The sequence below is a fragment of the Mesoplodon bidens genome (genome assembly GCF_964165515.1).
Source record: "Mesoplodon bidens genome assembly, chromosome: 13".
Classification (NCBI taxonomy): Eukaryota; Metazoa; Chordata; class Mammalia; order Artiodactyla; family Ziphiidae; genus Mesoplodon; species Mesoplodon bidens.
The window spans coordinates 67,103,042-67,117,326 of record NC_138169.1 but is presented as its reverse complement, the minus strand read 5'-3'; the positions used below and the strand labels follow the sequence as shown (position 1 = coordinate 67,117,326).

General features: G+C 37.2%; 1 protein-coding gene across 4 annotated transcripts in view; it reads right to left on the bottom strand.

Moving 5' to 3' along the window:
* The window catches only part of ME2 (malic enzyme 2), a 57,463-nt gene that overhangs the window by 15,621 nt on the left and 27,557 nt on the right, over positions 1-14,285 (bottom strand). For all 4 annotated transcript variants that reach the window (XM_081252560.1, XM_081252561.1, XM_081252563.1 and 1 more), the window contains exons 5-12: positions 13,901-13,976; positions 12,323-12,484; positions 11,905-12,008; positions 9,262-9,371; positions 9,069-9,166; positions 8,658-8,771; positions 6,022-6,136; positions 3,239-3,381 (exon numbers count right to left, since the gene is read on the bottom strand). In XM_081252560.1, coding sequence (XP_081108686.1) covers positions 3,239-3,381; positions 6,022-6,136; positions 8,658-8,771; positions 9,069-9,166; positions 9,262-9,371; positions 11,905-12,008; positions 12,323-12,484; positions 13,901-13,976 — 922 coding nt within the window. The remainder of the gene's footprint in view (positions 1-3,238; positions 3,382-6,021; positions 6,137-8,657; positions 8,772-9,068; positions 9,167-9,261; positions 9,372-11,904; positions 12,009-12,322; positions 12,485-13,900; positions 13,977-14,285) is intronic.

The following is a 14,285-nucleotide window of genomic DNA, read 5'->3' as shown; positions in this document are numbered from 1 at the left end:
TTTATAACAATGAGAAAAAAACAATGCTAAATATATCAAGAGCATGAATATTAAGTTCAGAAAGTTCTGAGAGTTCTACTTTGGCAATAGTCTTCTAGGTTGTTTCACACCAATTCTCCCTCTGGTAACAATGAGAAAAACTGGATAAAATATATTAAAAATATGTTTTAAGGAAGTGGGAGTGCTACCAAGATAGGGAGAGCTTGGAGGTGGAGACAGTCAAGATGCAAAAAAAGAGGAAAGCAAGGTATTCGGGCCCAGCATTTGAAGCTTTCCTCCTTCAGGTGAGTGATTTCAAAAGGAAAATCTGTGGCTGAGTGCCTGAGCACTGAAGTTATCAGGAGTCTCATGATGACAGAGAGAGAAAAAGTATACTTCAGAGACCACTATGGGTGAGGGGTGCTGATAAATACCCCAGGGTTGGGCTTCCCTGGTGGTGCAGTGGTTGAGAGTCCGCCTGCCAATGCAGGGGACATGGGTTCGTGCCCCGGTCCGGGAAGATCCCACATGCCGCGGAGCGGCTGGGCCCGTGAGCCATGGCCGCTGAGGCTGTGCCTCTGGAGCCTGTGCTCCGCAATGGGAGAGGCCACAACAATGAGAGACCCGCATACTGAAAAGAAAATATATATATATATATATATATACCAGGGTTTTTGATTCATACCCAAGAGAAAATGTAAACTGTGGAAACAGATGAGGCCTCCCATGGACTACATCCTGCTGAATTATATGGAGCTGCCCCAGACTGACAGCCTCCAAAAGGAAAGGCAAAGCTCCTATGGAGGAAGGTAACTTCATTCCGAGCGTCAAATTATTCCTACTATCCTTCATCCACACTACCTAGCACTCAATAAGGAAGTGAAAGACAGAAGTAAAACTAGGTTTACAAAAAGACAAGAACTGGATAACCAAGAAGAAAGACAGCTAATAGAAATGGACTCACAGAGAGTGAGATATTTGTTACTATCAGACATTAACCTTAATTATGATTCATATATTCAAGAAATTAAATGACAAGACAAAATTTTAGCAGAGAACTGAAAGCTATACAAAAGAATCAAATAAGTAATTTAAAAATATTGTTAAAATTGTGAGGTGTGATAATACTGCGATTATATTTTTAAAAGAATCCTTAACTTTTGAGAGATATACTATAATATTTATAATAAAATGATATGTCTGAGACTGGTTTCAAAATCTAAGGTGAGTAGGATGTAGAAGAAACAAGATTGGGAATAAGTTGATCACTTTTGAAGCAGGGTATTGGTACATGGGAGTTAATTATACTGTTCTTTCTACTTTTGTATATGCTTGAAATTTTCCATAATAAAATACTTTTAAAAGAGACAAAAACAAAAAATTTATTAATTTTTCTCAAGGGTATGACCTAACAATTACTACTCCTATATATCACTGTAAACAAGGCTTTAAAAATCACTTCCTAGGGCTTCCCTGGTGGCGCAGTGGTTGAGAGTCCGCCTGCCAATGCAGGGCACACGGGTTCGAGTCCTGGTCTGGGAAGATCCCACATGCCACGGAGCAGCTGGCCCCGTGAGCCACAATTACTGAGCCTGCGCGTCTGGAGCCTGTGCTCCGCAACAAGAGAGGCCGCAATAGTGAGAGGCCCACGCACCGCGATGAGGAGTGGCCCCCACTTGCCACAACTAGAGAAAGCCCTCGCACAGAAATGAAGACCCAACACAGCCATAAATAGATATAAATAAATAAATAAATAATAATTTTTTTTAAAAAAAAAAATCACTTCCTAAACAACAAAGATTTACTGTATAGCACAGGGAACTATATTCAACACCTTGTAATAACCTATAATGGAAACAAATACAAAAAAATGAAAAAGTATATAACCGAATCACTTTGCTATATACCTGAAATTAACACAACATTGTAACCAACTTAAAAGAAAAAAATCACTTCCTAGAGTCACTTAAAGATCACTTGCAAGAACAATACAGAAAGTGATTACATTGTGGAGATTACAAATATATCTCTACAGAACAGTAAGGGAAAACGAACTGTCCTAACGGTATATAAGCAGATACTTTTAACTGGGATATAACCCAGTGGCAGTGTCAAAGAATTCAAAAGAGCTAAATTTTAAACAATTTAGATGAAAGTAAAAATTTGCTCCAGAGAGCTGTCACACGACTCAAAAGAATGGCCCTATGATGGTGAAGATACATGTGAAGAGGGTAAAAACAATTATTTCATGACATGTGAGGGCAAGAAAGTAGTATTTATAAATTGATTATTTTTATAATACGTGATTTTAAGGCTGTGACGCTAAATTAATGAATTATGGAAAGAATGAAATAAAATTCCACAAGTGAAAAATACAATAAAATTAAGAACCTAACAACAGATTTAGCACAGCTTAAAAGAGAATATGCAAACTGGAAGGTAAGTCCAAAGAAAATCACAGGATTGAAACACAGAGAACAAACAGGATGGTATACATAGAAAATGGTGTAAGAGACATATTAGATATGGTGAAAAAGTCTTGACATTCACATAACTGGAGTCCTACAAGAGAAGAGATAGAATGTGTCCAAAAAGACATTAAACCACAGATTCAGGAGCTCTACAGTCCTCAGGTGGAATAAATACAAAGAAAACCCCACCTAAGTCCATAGCAGAAAAACTGCTTAAAACGGAAGAGAAAATGGTCTATCAAAAAGAAAACAGAAGTCAGAAAACAAAAGAATGATACATTCAAAGTTCTGAAATAAAGTATCTACCAACTCTGACTTATATGCAGAGTGAAACAATATCCTTCAAAATGAAGGCAAAATAAAGAAATTATCTAGAGAATTCATCAGACCCACACTTAAAGTAAGTTCTTCTGGTAGAAGAAATAATCCTAGATAGAAGCACAGGTATGCATGAAGGACACAATGGCAATAGAAAACATTAAAATGTAGGTAAATCTAAATGAATAATTTTTGTTTAAAACAAAAAGAATGTCTTTGGGGATTTAAAATATAGAGAGAATTAAAATGCACAACAATAGCACAAAAGGCCTGAGGGTGTTAAAATGGATATATAAAGTAACTGCTTTCCAGAATTGATACAAGCAATAATTTACATCAGAATTTGATGATCCATGGATACATGCTGTAATCTCTAGAGCAACCATAAAAAGAATTATTCAAGAATGTATAACTAATAGGCTAATAGAGGGAAAATAATAGACATAACCAATTCATACTATTATTAATACCTCTGTAAGTGTATATGCTTCTTCAGCTGTGCATTCAGCTTGTGCTGTAGGATTACTTAATGCAAATATTATAGGCCTTTCATTGATATCAGCCATGGCTTTGATTACACCAGGAGTGAAAAGTCGGCCAGCTCCTGCAACTCCTGTAATAAAATAAGGGGGGAAAAAAAAGGAACTTTTTTACAGGTAAAACATAGCCTTCTCAATAGCATTTCTATAATAGGTTTAACGAAACAAAAGCACAGGTAAATATAAGACCTGTGCTTATCCCATTACAAAGATAAGATTTGGCATTGCTGAGATAATTCCAATCTTAAATCTGAAAAGAGAAACAATAAAATGTTAAAATTTTTCACTTAAATATTTATTGTCTACCCCAGATTTAGTAAATTGTGGGCAATAAAAAAAGAGTATAAGACTACCTCCATCACGTAGCTGTTGTCTAACACAGGGGTCCCCAACCCCGGGGCCACGGCCTGGTACCAGTCTGTGGCCTGTTAGGAACCGGACCGCACATCAGGAGGTGAGCGGCGGGTGAGGGAGCAAAGCTTCATCTGCATTTACAGCCGTTCCCCACTGCTCGCATTACCACCTGAGCTTTGCCTCCTGTCAGCATTATGGTGAGCTGTATAATTATTTCATTATATATTACAATGTAATATAATAGAAATAAAGTGCACAATAAATGTAATATGCTTGAATCATCCCAAAACCATCCCCCCTCCCTGGTCTGTGGAAAAACTATCTTCCATGAAACCGGTTCCTAGTGCTAAAAAGGTTGGGGACCACTGGTCTAAAAGGCATAGAGCTTCAGCTTTTTTTTTTCCCTTTAACTTTTTATTTTAGATTGGAGTATAGCTGATTAACAATGTTGTGATAGTTTCAGGTACACATAGAGCTTCAGTTTACAAGGTAAAAAGAGTTCTGGAGATTGGTTGCACAACAATGTGAATGCACTTAACACTACCTCACTGTACACTTATAAATGGTTATGGCCAATTTTATGTTATGTGTATTTTACCACAATTAAAAAAACTGTTTTAATTAAAAACTTGCACCTCAAATGTTAACTTGTTAAACTCTGTGGTATTCATTATAAAATAATAGGAGTTCAGAAGCAATAAAAGATCTTCTTGACTAAAGCAATCCAGTTTCTTTCTTTTTTTTTTTTTTTTTTTTGCGGTACGCGGGCCTCTCACTGTTGTGGCCTCTCCCGTTGCGCTCAGCGGCCATGGCTCACGGGCCCAGCCGCTCCGCGGCATGTGGGATCTTCCCGGACCGGGGCACGAACCCGTGTCCCCTGCATCGGCAGGCAGACTCTCAACCACTGTGCCACCAGGGAAGCCCCACAATCCACTTTCTTGAGAGAGTTCAGTTTAATGACCTTTTAGTAAGCCACTACAATGTCTCAGACACTGTATTAGGCCATTAGGATATAAAAATGAGCATAATGCAAGCAGCTTATAGTTGAGAGAAAAAACAACAGAGTAAACAGAAAATCAGAAAACCTGTAACAGGTGCTAAGCATGCAGTGCACAGAAGCACAGCATGAAGGAAGAATACTTAGCCCATGGTGGGAATCTGGGGATGACCAAGCAATGCCTCCCTCGGCTGAGTGTTTACACAGTTCATCCAATAAGACTTACATTCAATAGTCAAAGAAATTTTAAATTCCATTTTATAAACTGATATGTAATAGAGAAAAATACTGATCTGGAGACCAAAGTTTTAGTGCTTGCTCGGTTACTACCGGCTATGTGAAATATTCACAAATCTTAGGCAAGTTGTTTAACATCTCTGTGCTTGTTTTCCTCGTGTAAAAAAGGAACTTCTACTCAGTGTTTCCCCATGTGGAAGTATGTGGACATAGTCTTAGGAATCCATGAGCTCTAAAAGAATTAAACATTTTTTTCTTTTTGTTTCCTTGACCCTCCAGGGACTGAGTCAATGGGCAGATTCTTAGGTTTCCATACTGAGTTTTGAGAGAGACACACTTGCAATCTTTAAGATTACTTCTCACTCTAAAAAATTATGAGTTCTAATCAGTGAAGAAGCTAATACAGACATCCTTTTCCTAACCATAAAGACTGTTTGAGACTTAAACCAGTAAGTTTACTATTTAACATTCCACAGGGCTCCTCCAAGAAGTTGGCAAAATTACAAGAAAAATTATAGATTCAAATCTTACAGCTATATAGGAAACGAAATAGTCCCTCTTTTAAAGACTTTTACATTTTCTGCTCTGAACTTCATGCCATGTTGCATAGTCTGATGTCAGCTATGCAACGCCTGACTCTTAAAACATACCAAAGGCTTACAGCTTTGCTGCCAATGAAAATCTTTGACTCTGCATAGGATTTTCTTGGTCTCTCAAATAACCTTGGGCTTTTTCAGGTTTTGAGCCCACCAGTCATACCAACTCTAAAGGCAAAGCATGATCAATCACACAGCTTCCAGAAGTTAAAAGTACAGGCAACATCCATTAACAAAACTTTACACACTGTACCTAAAAGCTACCACATACAACACAGGGAACATAGCCAATATTTTATAATAACCATGAATAGAGTATAACCTTTAAAAATTGTGAATCACTACATTTACACCTGTCACTTATATGATATTGCACATCAGATATACTTCAATTTAAAAAAAGCTATCATAGAAAACATATATGCTGAAAGCTAGGTAAAATCTGTCATTTCGTTTTGAGTAATCCTGCATGGAAGTTATAACTGGCATCACACAGGTAAGTAACAGAATGACTTGACAACTTTACTTACCAATTATAGCTGAAGGCTTAAGTTTATTTACTGCATCTTCAAAAGTGTCAGGTACGCTCTCTGGGGCTAAGTGAGCAAATGGTTCCTGATGACTGTCTATTGTAGCTTTCCGCCCCTGAAGTTTTAGATAAAATGCAGTTTTTTAGTAATTGCTTATTAAGGATTAATTGAAAAGACATCATTATAAGTCACATATTGCTTCTACAATAAGAATATCTTTTCATGTACACTTCTTTCTTTCTTTTTTTTTTTTTTTTGCAGTACGTGGGCCTCTCACTGTTGTGGCCTCTCCCGTTGCGGAGCACAGGCTCCAGACGCACAGGCTCAGCGGCCACGGCTCACGGGCCTAGCCGCTCCACGGCATGTGGGATCTTCCCGGACCGGGGCACGAACCCGTGTCCCCTGCATCGGCAGGCGGACTCTCAACCACTGCGCCACCAGGGAAGCCCAATGTACCTTTCTTTTTAACCCATATCTTCCAATTCTATCTTCTTATTGCTCATAAACCCAAATATAAAACACAAATCAAATTCCATTATAACCAGAAACTTACTAATCCCTCTCAGAAACTCATTTATTCTGTTAAGTCCTCCTAAATCCAATAGGGCACAAAGGCCCACAATCCCTTATCTGGGCTAGCTGTGTTTTAAAATTCAGAATTTCCTATTTTAGAACTGTCTTATGATAATATATCACAAATACCCTCGCAATGGGCACTCCACAACTGAACAGAACTTATGAATAGTCACACCAAGTACAAAAGGTGAAGATTAGAAATACCCTCTTTGGTCTTGCTACCAAAGTTAGTAGGTAAGTTCAGGTCTGTCAGATTTATTACCAAATGAATTTCAAGAAAAACTCAGGGATTTCAGAGTTTTTAGGATTTCAGAATTTCAGATAGACATCATGGACGTACACTACCAAAAGTTCAGAAACAAGAGGAAAGGGGAATTTGGGTTCAAGATAGCTGAATGAAGGAACATACTTTCCTCACCAAATCCCAGGTCAAAAACTGTAAAAATTAACTCCTTAGTAGTGTCACAAGGGCAGGAGATATACCACTGACACACTAGAACAATGAAGAATTTCTCAACAATGTAAAGCAGACAAAAAACATGCGGAATGCAAAAAGCAACCAGGCTGAGAAATCCTTATTTTGTTAAAAGAGAAGACCTCCCATGCAAAGGTGACTTTTTCCATCAGAACTCCAGAATAAGCCCAGGTAAGGACCAGCAGGGGCTGGGAAAAGTAGCACACCATCATCACTTGGTTGGGAAGTAACTAAACGAGTGAAATACAGCCTCAACACATCCAAGTTCTCAGAACAGTGGTTTCACATGCCTGCTCCCAGGAGGACCACAGCTATTCCATGAGGGCTTCAACAGGAAACTCTCAAAGTCTCCAAAAGGAGGGAAGTGTTTTGGGTCCTCAGGAGAGATACGAAGCCTAAAACTCATCTTAAAGGAAAAATATACCCTGAACTTGCAGATGTACAGGGTTTCTCACTTGTATTCATTCTAAGCTCGACTCATTACAAATATGATAAAGAATCACAAAACATTTATAAAAACCAACATCACAAAAAGAAACGCCAACATAATTGTGTACTAGTAAAAACAGATACACCCCCCAATAGCCTTCCAAGTACAATGTCTTGTAATCCTTGCATCTTACGTACAAGCAAATATGGCAGTTACAGCTTTGGGAGGTGGCACAGTTGAATGATTAAGAGCATAGGATTCACAGTCAGGCTACCTGGGTGTGAATCCTACCTCCATCACTTATAAGGTGATGATCTTGGAAAAGTGAGCTGACCTTTTTAAACCTCTTTCCCTCATTTGTAAAATTTCACTCAATTTTTGATAAGATCAAATGAGTTTTTTTTTTTAAGTTTAAATGAGATAATACCTGTAAAGTCTTAGCACCATGTCTGGTACATTTTAAAATACTTTAAAAAATTATTTATAATTTAAACATTCAAGATTTTTCATTCACATACTTTAATTTTTCATTTCATTTTCTGTACTAATAGAATGCTGGTACTAATTAAGAAAAGATTTCAGAACTGGAGCAAAGTACACTAACATAAGCTTGCCCAAAGGTGTAGATGACAAGTAAGCTCTATATCAATATATATGACAAAAATACATTGTGTACTGGATAAGTTCAACTATGAAATAGTGTACCTACACTTCAATGTGTTACACAGTATAAGATATAAGGCATTTCTTAAGCTACTAAATATGGCAATCAGTGATAGGAAGGCAGGTCGGTCCAAAGGATACCAAGTTGATCTGGGATAAAACTCTTTATTATCCATCATTTGACCTTAGGAATATGTGCCTTTTTCTGGGGAAAAGGTCCTTAGATTTCCATGAGATTGCTACAGGAGATTATGATCTCCAAACTGTTAAAGAATTTCTGCTCAAATATCAGATGTCCTGCTAATGATTTAATTAGAAACTTCTGAATTCCTATGAAAAACCACTAGGTTTTAGACGGGTCAAGAGCCAGAGAATAAAGCAAGAAGGAATAAGTCTGGTGCCAACACAGAGATTATGATTTGAATATGAAAAAAAACTAAACATATCACTATAACAACATTCTTTTGCTTCTCCAAATTTTAAATACCTTACCTTAAATAATAAACCAAATTTGTCAACCATCCAAATTTTCTTTCGTGCCTCTTCTTCTGAGACGCCATTTTCCACCATAGCCATAACTATAAGATTTGCAATTCCAAGAGCAGCCTGTGCAACAAAACATAAATTTTAAAAAATAAGGACTAGAGTATGATGCAATACTAAATTACTTTATTTATGAGAAGTATATGTTATGAGGAATACTGGGTCTATTCTTCCCTTACAAAGCACACAAAGCTTGATTCTTTGTGATATTCTTTCCAAACATTTTACATTACTTATTCACAACACTGATCTTGAATTTATACCCTCTATCTCAACAAAATTATAAGTTCATTATACCGCATTTTCCAATTCTAAAGGAGAATGTTGGTTTTCAATCCTAAAAGCTTCCAGGAACTTTACCTCTCCTGCTCCAAGAAATAAGATTCTGTGTTCTGAGATCGGTTTACCAATGACTTTTTGGGCTGCAAGCAGACCGGCTAGAGCAACTGCAGCCGTCCCTGTAAGACAAGTAAAACATTGTAAAGTAAAAAGTAGGCACATTAAAAAAAATTTTAAGTAGGCATCAAAAACCTAAGGTTTTCTTTTGCTTTACCTTGAATATCATCATTGAAGGTACAGTATTTTTCTCGATATTTTCTCAAGAACCTGAATGCATTATGATTTCCAAAGTCTTCAAACTGAATAAGTGTGTTCTGTCCATATCTAAAAACAGCAAAGCCCATAATAGTTGTGTTGAAAATACCACTTTTAAACAGCTTTCCTGTCTAATAGTCCTTATGATCACATTTTAAAATAATGTACAAAGTTAGTTCGTTTAAGGCCATCTGGCAATTTTCAGAGTCTGTGAAAGACTAGAACTCAAAATGTAGAAAACTCTATTACTCATTCAGAAAAATGTATGGGGTTCTTAAAATGAATGTAGCACTATGATGGACCTAGGGGATATTAATCTGCATAAACTATTACCAAGTGCCTAGGAGGGTGTCCAGCACATGTAAGCACAAGTAACTTCCTAAAAAGAAAGAGATTTTGTCTCTGAGTCTCAAAAAGTATATATTTGATATGTGAATTTTCATTACATTCACAGTTAAACAGCAACACAGGAAAGTATATATTAAATAAGAAGTTAAAGAATAATTGCTGTATGAGTTGACTGGCATTCAGAAAAAGATATCTATCAATCGTCTTGGTGGGGTGGAGTAAGGGGAGGCTTGAAAAGGAGGTGGGACTTTATTTGGGTCTTGAAAGAACAACAAAAAGTAAAGCAGTAGAAAGAAAAACAAGGTGTATTTTGCTGACCCTGAATTTTCAACAGTCTGGCTATATATTTCAGGGTCTATATGAAAGTATAAGGGAGAAGTTGGTTAAGGTAGGTTGGAGCCAGGTAACGGAGAATGTTGAATGCAAAATTAGGGAATGGGGACTTTATTCCGTATCTGATCTAGAATCACTGAAGGCTAGAGAAGGGAAGAATTCATCTGAGACTCCCTTTAGGAAGGATAAACCTGCCAGTGATACACAGCATATATCAACCTGGGGAGAAATGAGAAAGAAGGAAAAATAGCTAGGCAGCTATTATGAGAGGATGACAAGAAGATTTGAAGCAGAAGCCACAGGAAGTGAAAGGGACAATTATGAGACATCAGAATGAACAAAAAGAAGCTTATGATGAGGACCACCTCATCGTGGTGAAAGGTGGGAGAGAGATGCTGTTAAAATGCGAAGGCAGCGTGGATGACTAAGAGATACTATCTGATTATCCAAGGTAGGGAAGTGAGGGGAAGGGGAGGAGACGGCAATTTTGGGGAAGATAAAAAGTTTAGTTTTAGATATGTCAACTTTGATTCTGAAAAGGAGTTTTTTGTTGTTTTTTTTTTTTTTGCGGTACGCGGGCCTCTCACTGTTGTGGCCTCTCCCGTTGCGGAGCACAGGCTCCGGACACGCAGGCCCAGCGGCCATGGCTCACGGGCCCAGCCGCTCTGCAGCATGTGGGATCCTCCCGGACCGGGGCACAAACCCGTGTCCCCTGCATCGGCAGGCGGACTCTCAACCACTGTGCCACCAGGGAAGCCCAGGAGTTAATTTTGTACTATCTTCCAAGTACCAGTAATCTACAAGGTAGGGCAGGGCTGGATCATAAAGAGTTTGGACTTTACCCTATGGCAACAGGAAACCACTGATAGATTTCAAACAAAAGAATGATATAACAAAGTGCATGTTTTTAAAAGACTAATCTGGTGGTAAGGTGAAGAGGAAATGGAGAGAAGTTGGAGGAAGTTTTAAAGAATCCAAAAGAGAGATGAGGACCTGCAGAAAGGCTGTGGCAATGGAAAAGAGGAGATATATTTCTGAGGCATTTAAGGGATAGTACCAACTGGATGTGAGGATTGAGTGACACTATACAGGGTTGATGGAGGAGGAGAAAGAGTCAAAGATTAGAACAAGATCAAAGGTCTGGCAACAGGGTGCATCTTAATGCCATCATTAGAGGCTGGATTTACGGAAGATAGGCAATTTAGAAAGGGAAGGAGTTGTGTTGTTCTGGACATGAATATGAAGGAGAAACAAAATGTCTAGATGGAGGATTCCAACTGTTGGAAACGCAAGCCTCAGAGGGAGGTGGGACTACAGAGATGGGTATTCATGGACTTAGGAGTCACGTGCATAAAGGTCATAGCTTACAAGACTATGAGAAGAGAAGAGAACTATGTATTCACCCACATTTAATAAGAGAGGAAGAAAAACCAGTGGAGATGACAAAGGAAAGAAAAAAGGTGGGAGAAAGACCAAGTTAGGAAAGTCTTTTAGTGGTCAAGAGAAAACACTTTCAAGGATGTAGGAGTGGAAAACCTGGTCAGATGCTGCAAAGAGGAGGAGAGAGAAGAAGACCAAATGGTCAGCGAATTTAAAACACGAAAGCTGCACAAGAGTTTCACTGGATTGGTGGAGTTGGCCTGGATGCCAAGGGCTGAAAGAACTGCACAGTGAGGGTATTTTAGGAGCAGTGAGTGCAGACTTCAAGATTTCAGTGTGCTCAAGATGTCAGATAACTCAGGAAGGCAAGGCAGAGGGTATCACCACACATCAGCACATCGAATCAGGCAGGAAAGAACCTAAGTTCTCCAAAATTTAATCTCCTTCTACCTATCTTCACAAAAGATAAAGGAAAACAAAACTGTGGTTCCTTTTTTTTTTTTAAGAGATGCTTTCATATACTCAAACTTTTAAAAAATACCTGTCAGTAATGGCCTTCATAAACTCATCAATCAGATCATCGTAACGTGGTGATCGATCTCTTTTCTGATATAAACCCATGTAAAATGGATCTTTTAAGAGTGCCTATAAAACAGAACAAACGTAAAAATAAAAGCATTCTGTTATATAACCAATTTAAACATATTCTATAAAACAAAAATTGTAAAATAAAGAAGTTAATAATTTTTAAAACTTTATTGCCCTTCTTCAAAAAACTCAATAGTATTAATTTACTATTATTTGCATAAATATTAAAAGGCGTTTAAGACAAAGGCTAATATCTAATCACAGAATTTTCTCTTCTTATATTTCTTCAAAAGAGGAATGTAATAAAGCAGTTTTTTGTTTTTTTTTTTAATATGAGAGAAGGGTCAAAGGGGGAAAATGATTTTACTCACTGGATTATCAGTTCCTACATCAATACACACAGGCAGGCATCTATCAGGCCGTATTCCAGCACAAGCTGTATACAAACAAAGTTTTCCTACTGGAATTGCCATTCCATAGACACCCAGATCTCCAAGACCCAGAATTCTCTCTCCATCAGTCACCACAACAGCCTTAATTACAAATAAAATAAAGTAAAATAAATTATAAGTTGTCCAAAATGGAGCACTTAAGAAACACATTCATAAAAAGATTCTCTTCATCACAAAATAGCACGTATTAGATTATTCCATTCACATGAACATGTAAATCTACAGAGAGAGAAGTGCATTAGTGGTTGTCTAGGGCTGCGGGGGGAGTGACACTAATGGGTACAGGGCTTTTCCGGCAGGGTGGGGATGAGGGAGCTGTGATGAAAATGTTCTCAATGACGATGGCTGCACAACTCCGTGAATATACTACAAATGACTGAATTTACATTTTAAGCCAGTGAATTGCATTGTATGTGAATTTTATCTCAGAAAAGCTACTGTTAAAAACAAAACAGAAAACCACAAAAGAAGATTCTCTTCACATATTTTCACTCTCACTTTTAAAAATAAAATTGTTTCTTAACTAGCTTTCAAAGTTAACCAACCAAGAGTACTTAAAATTCTACGGTTTCTAGAATCTAGATGTAAAGAGGAGAATTAACTAGATTTGGTCTCCCTGTGTCTTTGGTTTAGGAGTAGAATGCTTCTGACAAGAGGATCAACTTGAATATGTTCACAATGACTAAAAAGGGGAGAGGGGAACTTCTGATAAAGATGAACCCTAAGAGAAAAAAAGAGTTTAGAAATAACATGTTACTCCAAATAATAACTGAAGCCAAACAAGAAAAACCTTAGCAATGGAGAAAAAAATCGAGAAAAAAAAATACACCTACAAGGTTTTAAGAGGATACTATGAATTTAATTATCTGACCAAATTTTTTTTAGGTTATTAGAACAAATGATAATTCATCAAAGATTATTTTGGTGAGGAAGACGCGCAATAAAGGCAAGTAAGATTACTGCCTGTAATAAACACTAAAGCCTACCAAAAGATCTTAAATAAGTCATTAGTTTTTGTTTTATGAAAGACAGCCAGATTGACAGCTGTTTATATTTGCTAAATTTGAAATGCTAAGAGTGATACATTTGCTTAAGGATCAAATCTATCTTAGATTTAGAAGAAAAAAGACATAATGAGTCCTCCCCACTGCCCACCAGAATAAAAGTTCTTATGGCATTTTAATGTATTTTCTTTATCTAGAATAATATTAACTGAAAAAGTAAAGGAATATAGAGAAGGCAGGAGATACCAGTGGTAATGAAGTGAACAGGCTCACCTTACTAGGTCCAGTTGCTTTCCCAGGGCAAACTCTATACCAGTAACCCACTTTATAATTACTATCATGATTTCCTCAAAGCACTAAATCTACATGTATGCAAGTACAAAATAAATCAGAGCAACAATGAAAAAAAACTGTTCTTGAAAATTTTACCTTGTAAGAGGTAACTTACATAGAAAGAAAAAACATTGTGAAAGGAAGGTTGTGCTATTAGTACCTTAACATGATTTTCTGGCCAGTTATCCACAATTGATCTAACATGACCTCTGTCTGAGATTGAAATAAATAATCCCCTGCAACAGAACAAAAACACTTTTGCATTTCACAACAGTTTTTGGGTTTTTCTAAGTTTTTGTTCATAATTGGAATATTTAGATATTTTAATAAAACATCAAGACACTGTCATTTCCAAGCAGATTTACCTAAGTCACACAGGTTTATTTTCAAATATTTTCAACCACTTCAAACTGTAATTGCATTGTTCACATAGTAGCTGCAACAAAGGTTATTATTAAATGATGTGATCATTTTTACCCAAGAAGAAATGTATCCACATCTCCTATTCAAATAAACTCAATATACCTCCAGTAAAAAGCAATATA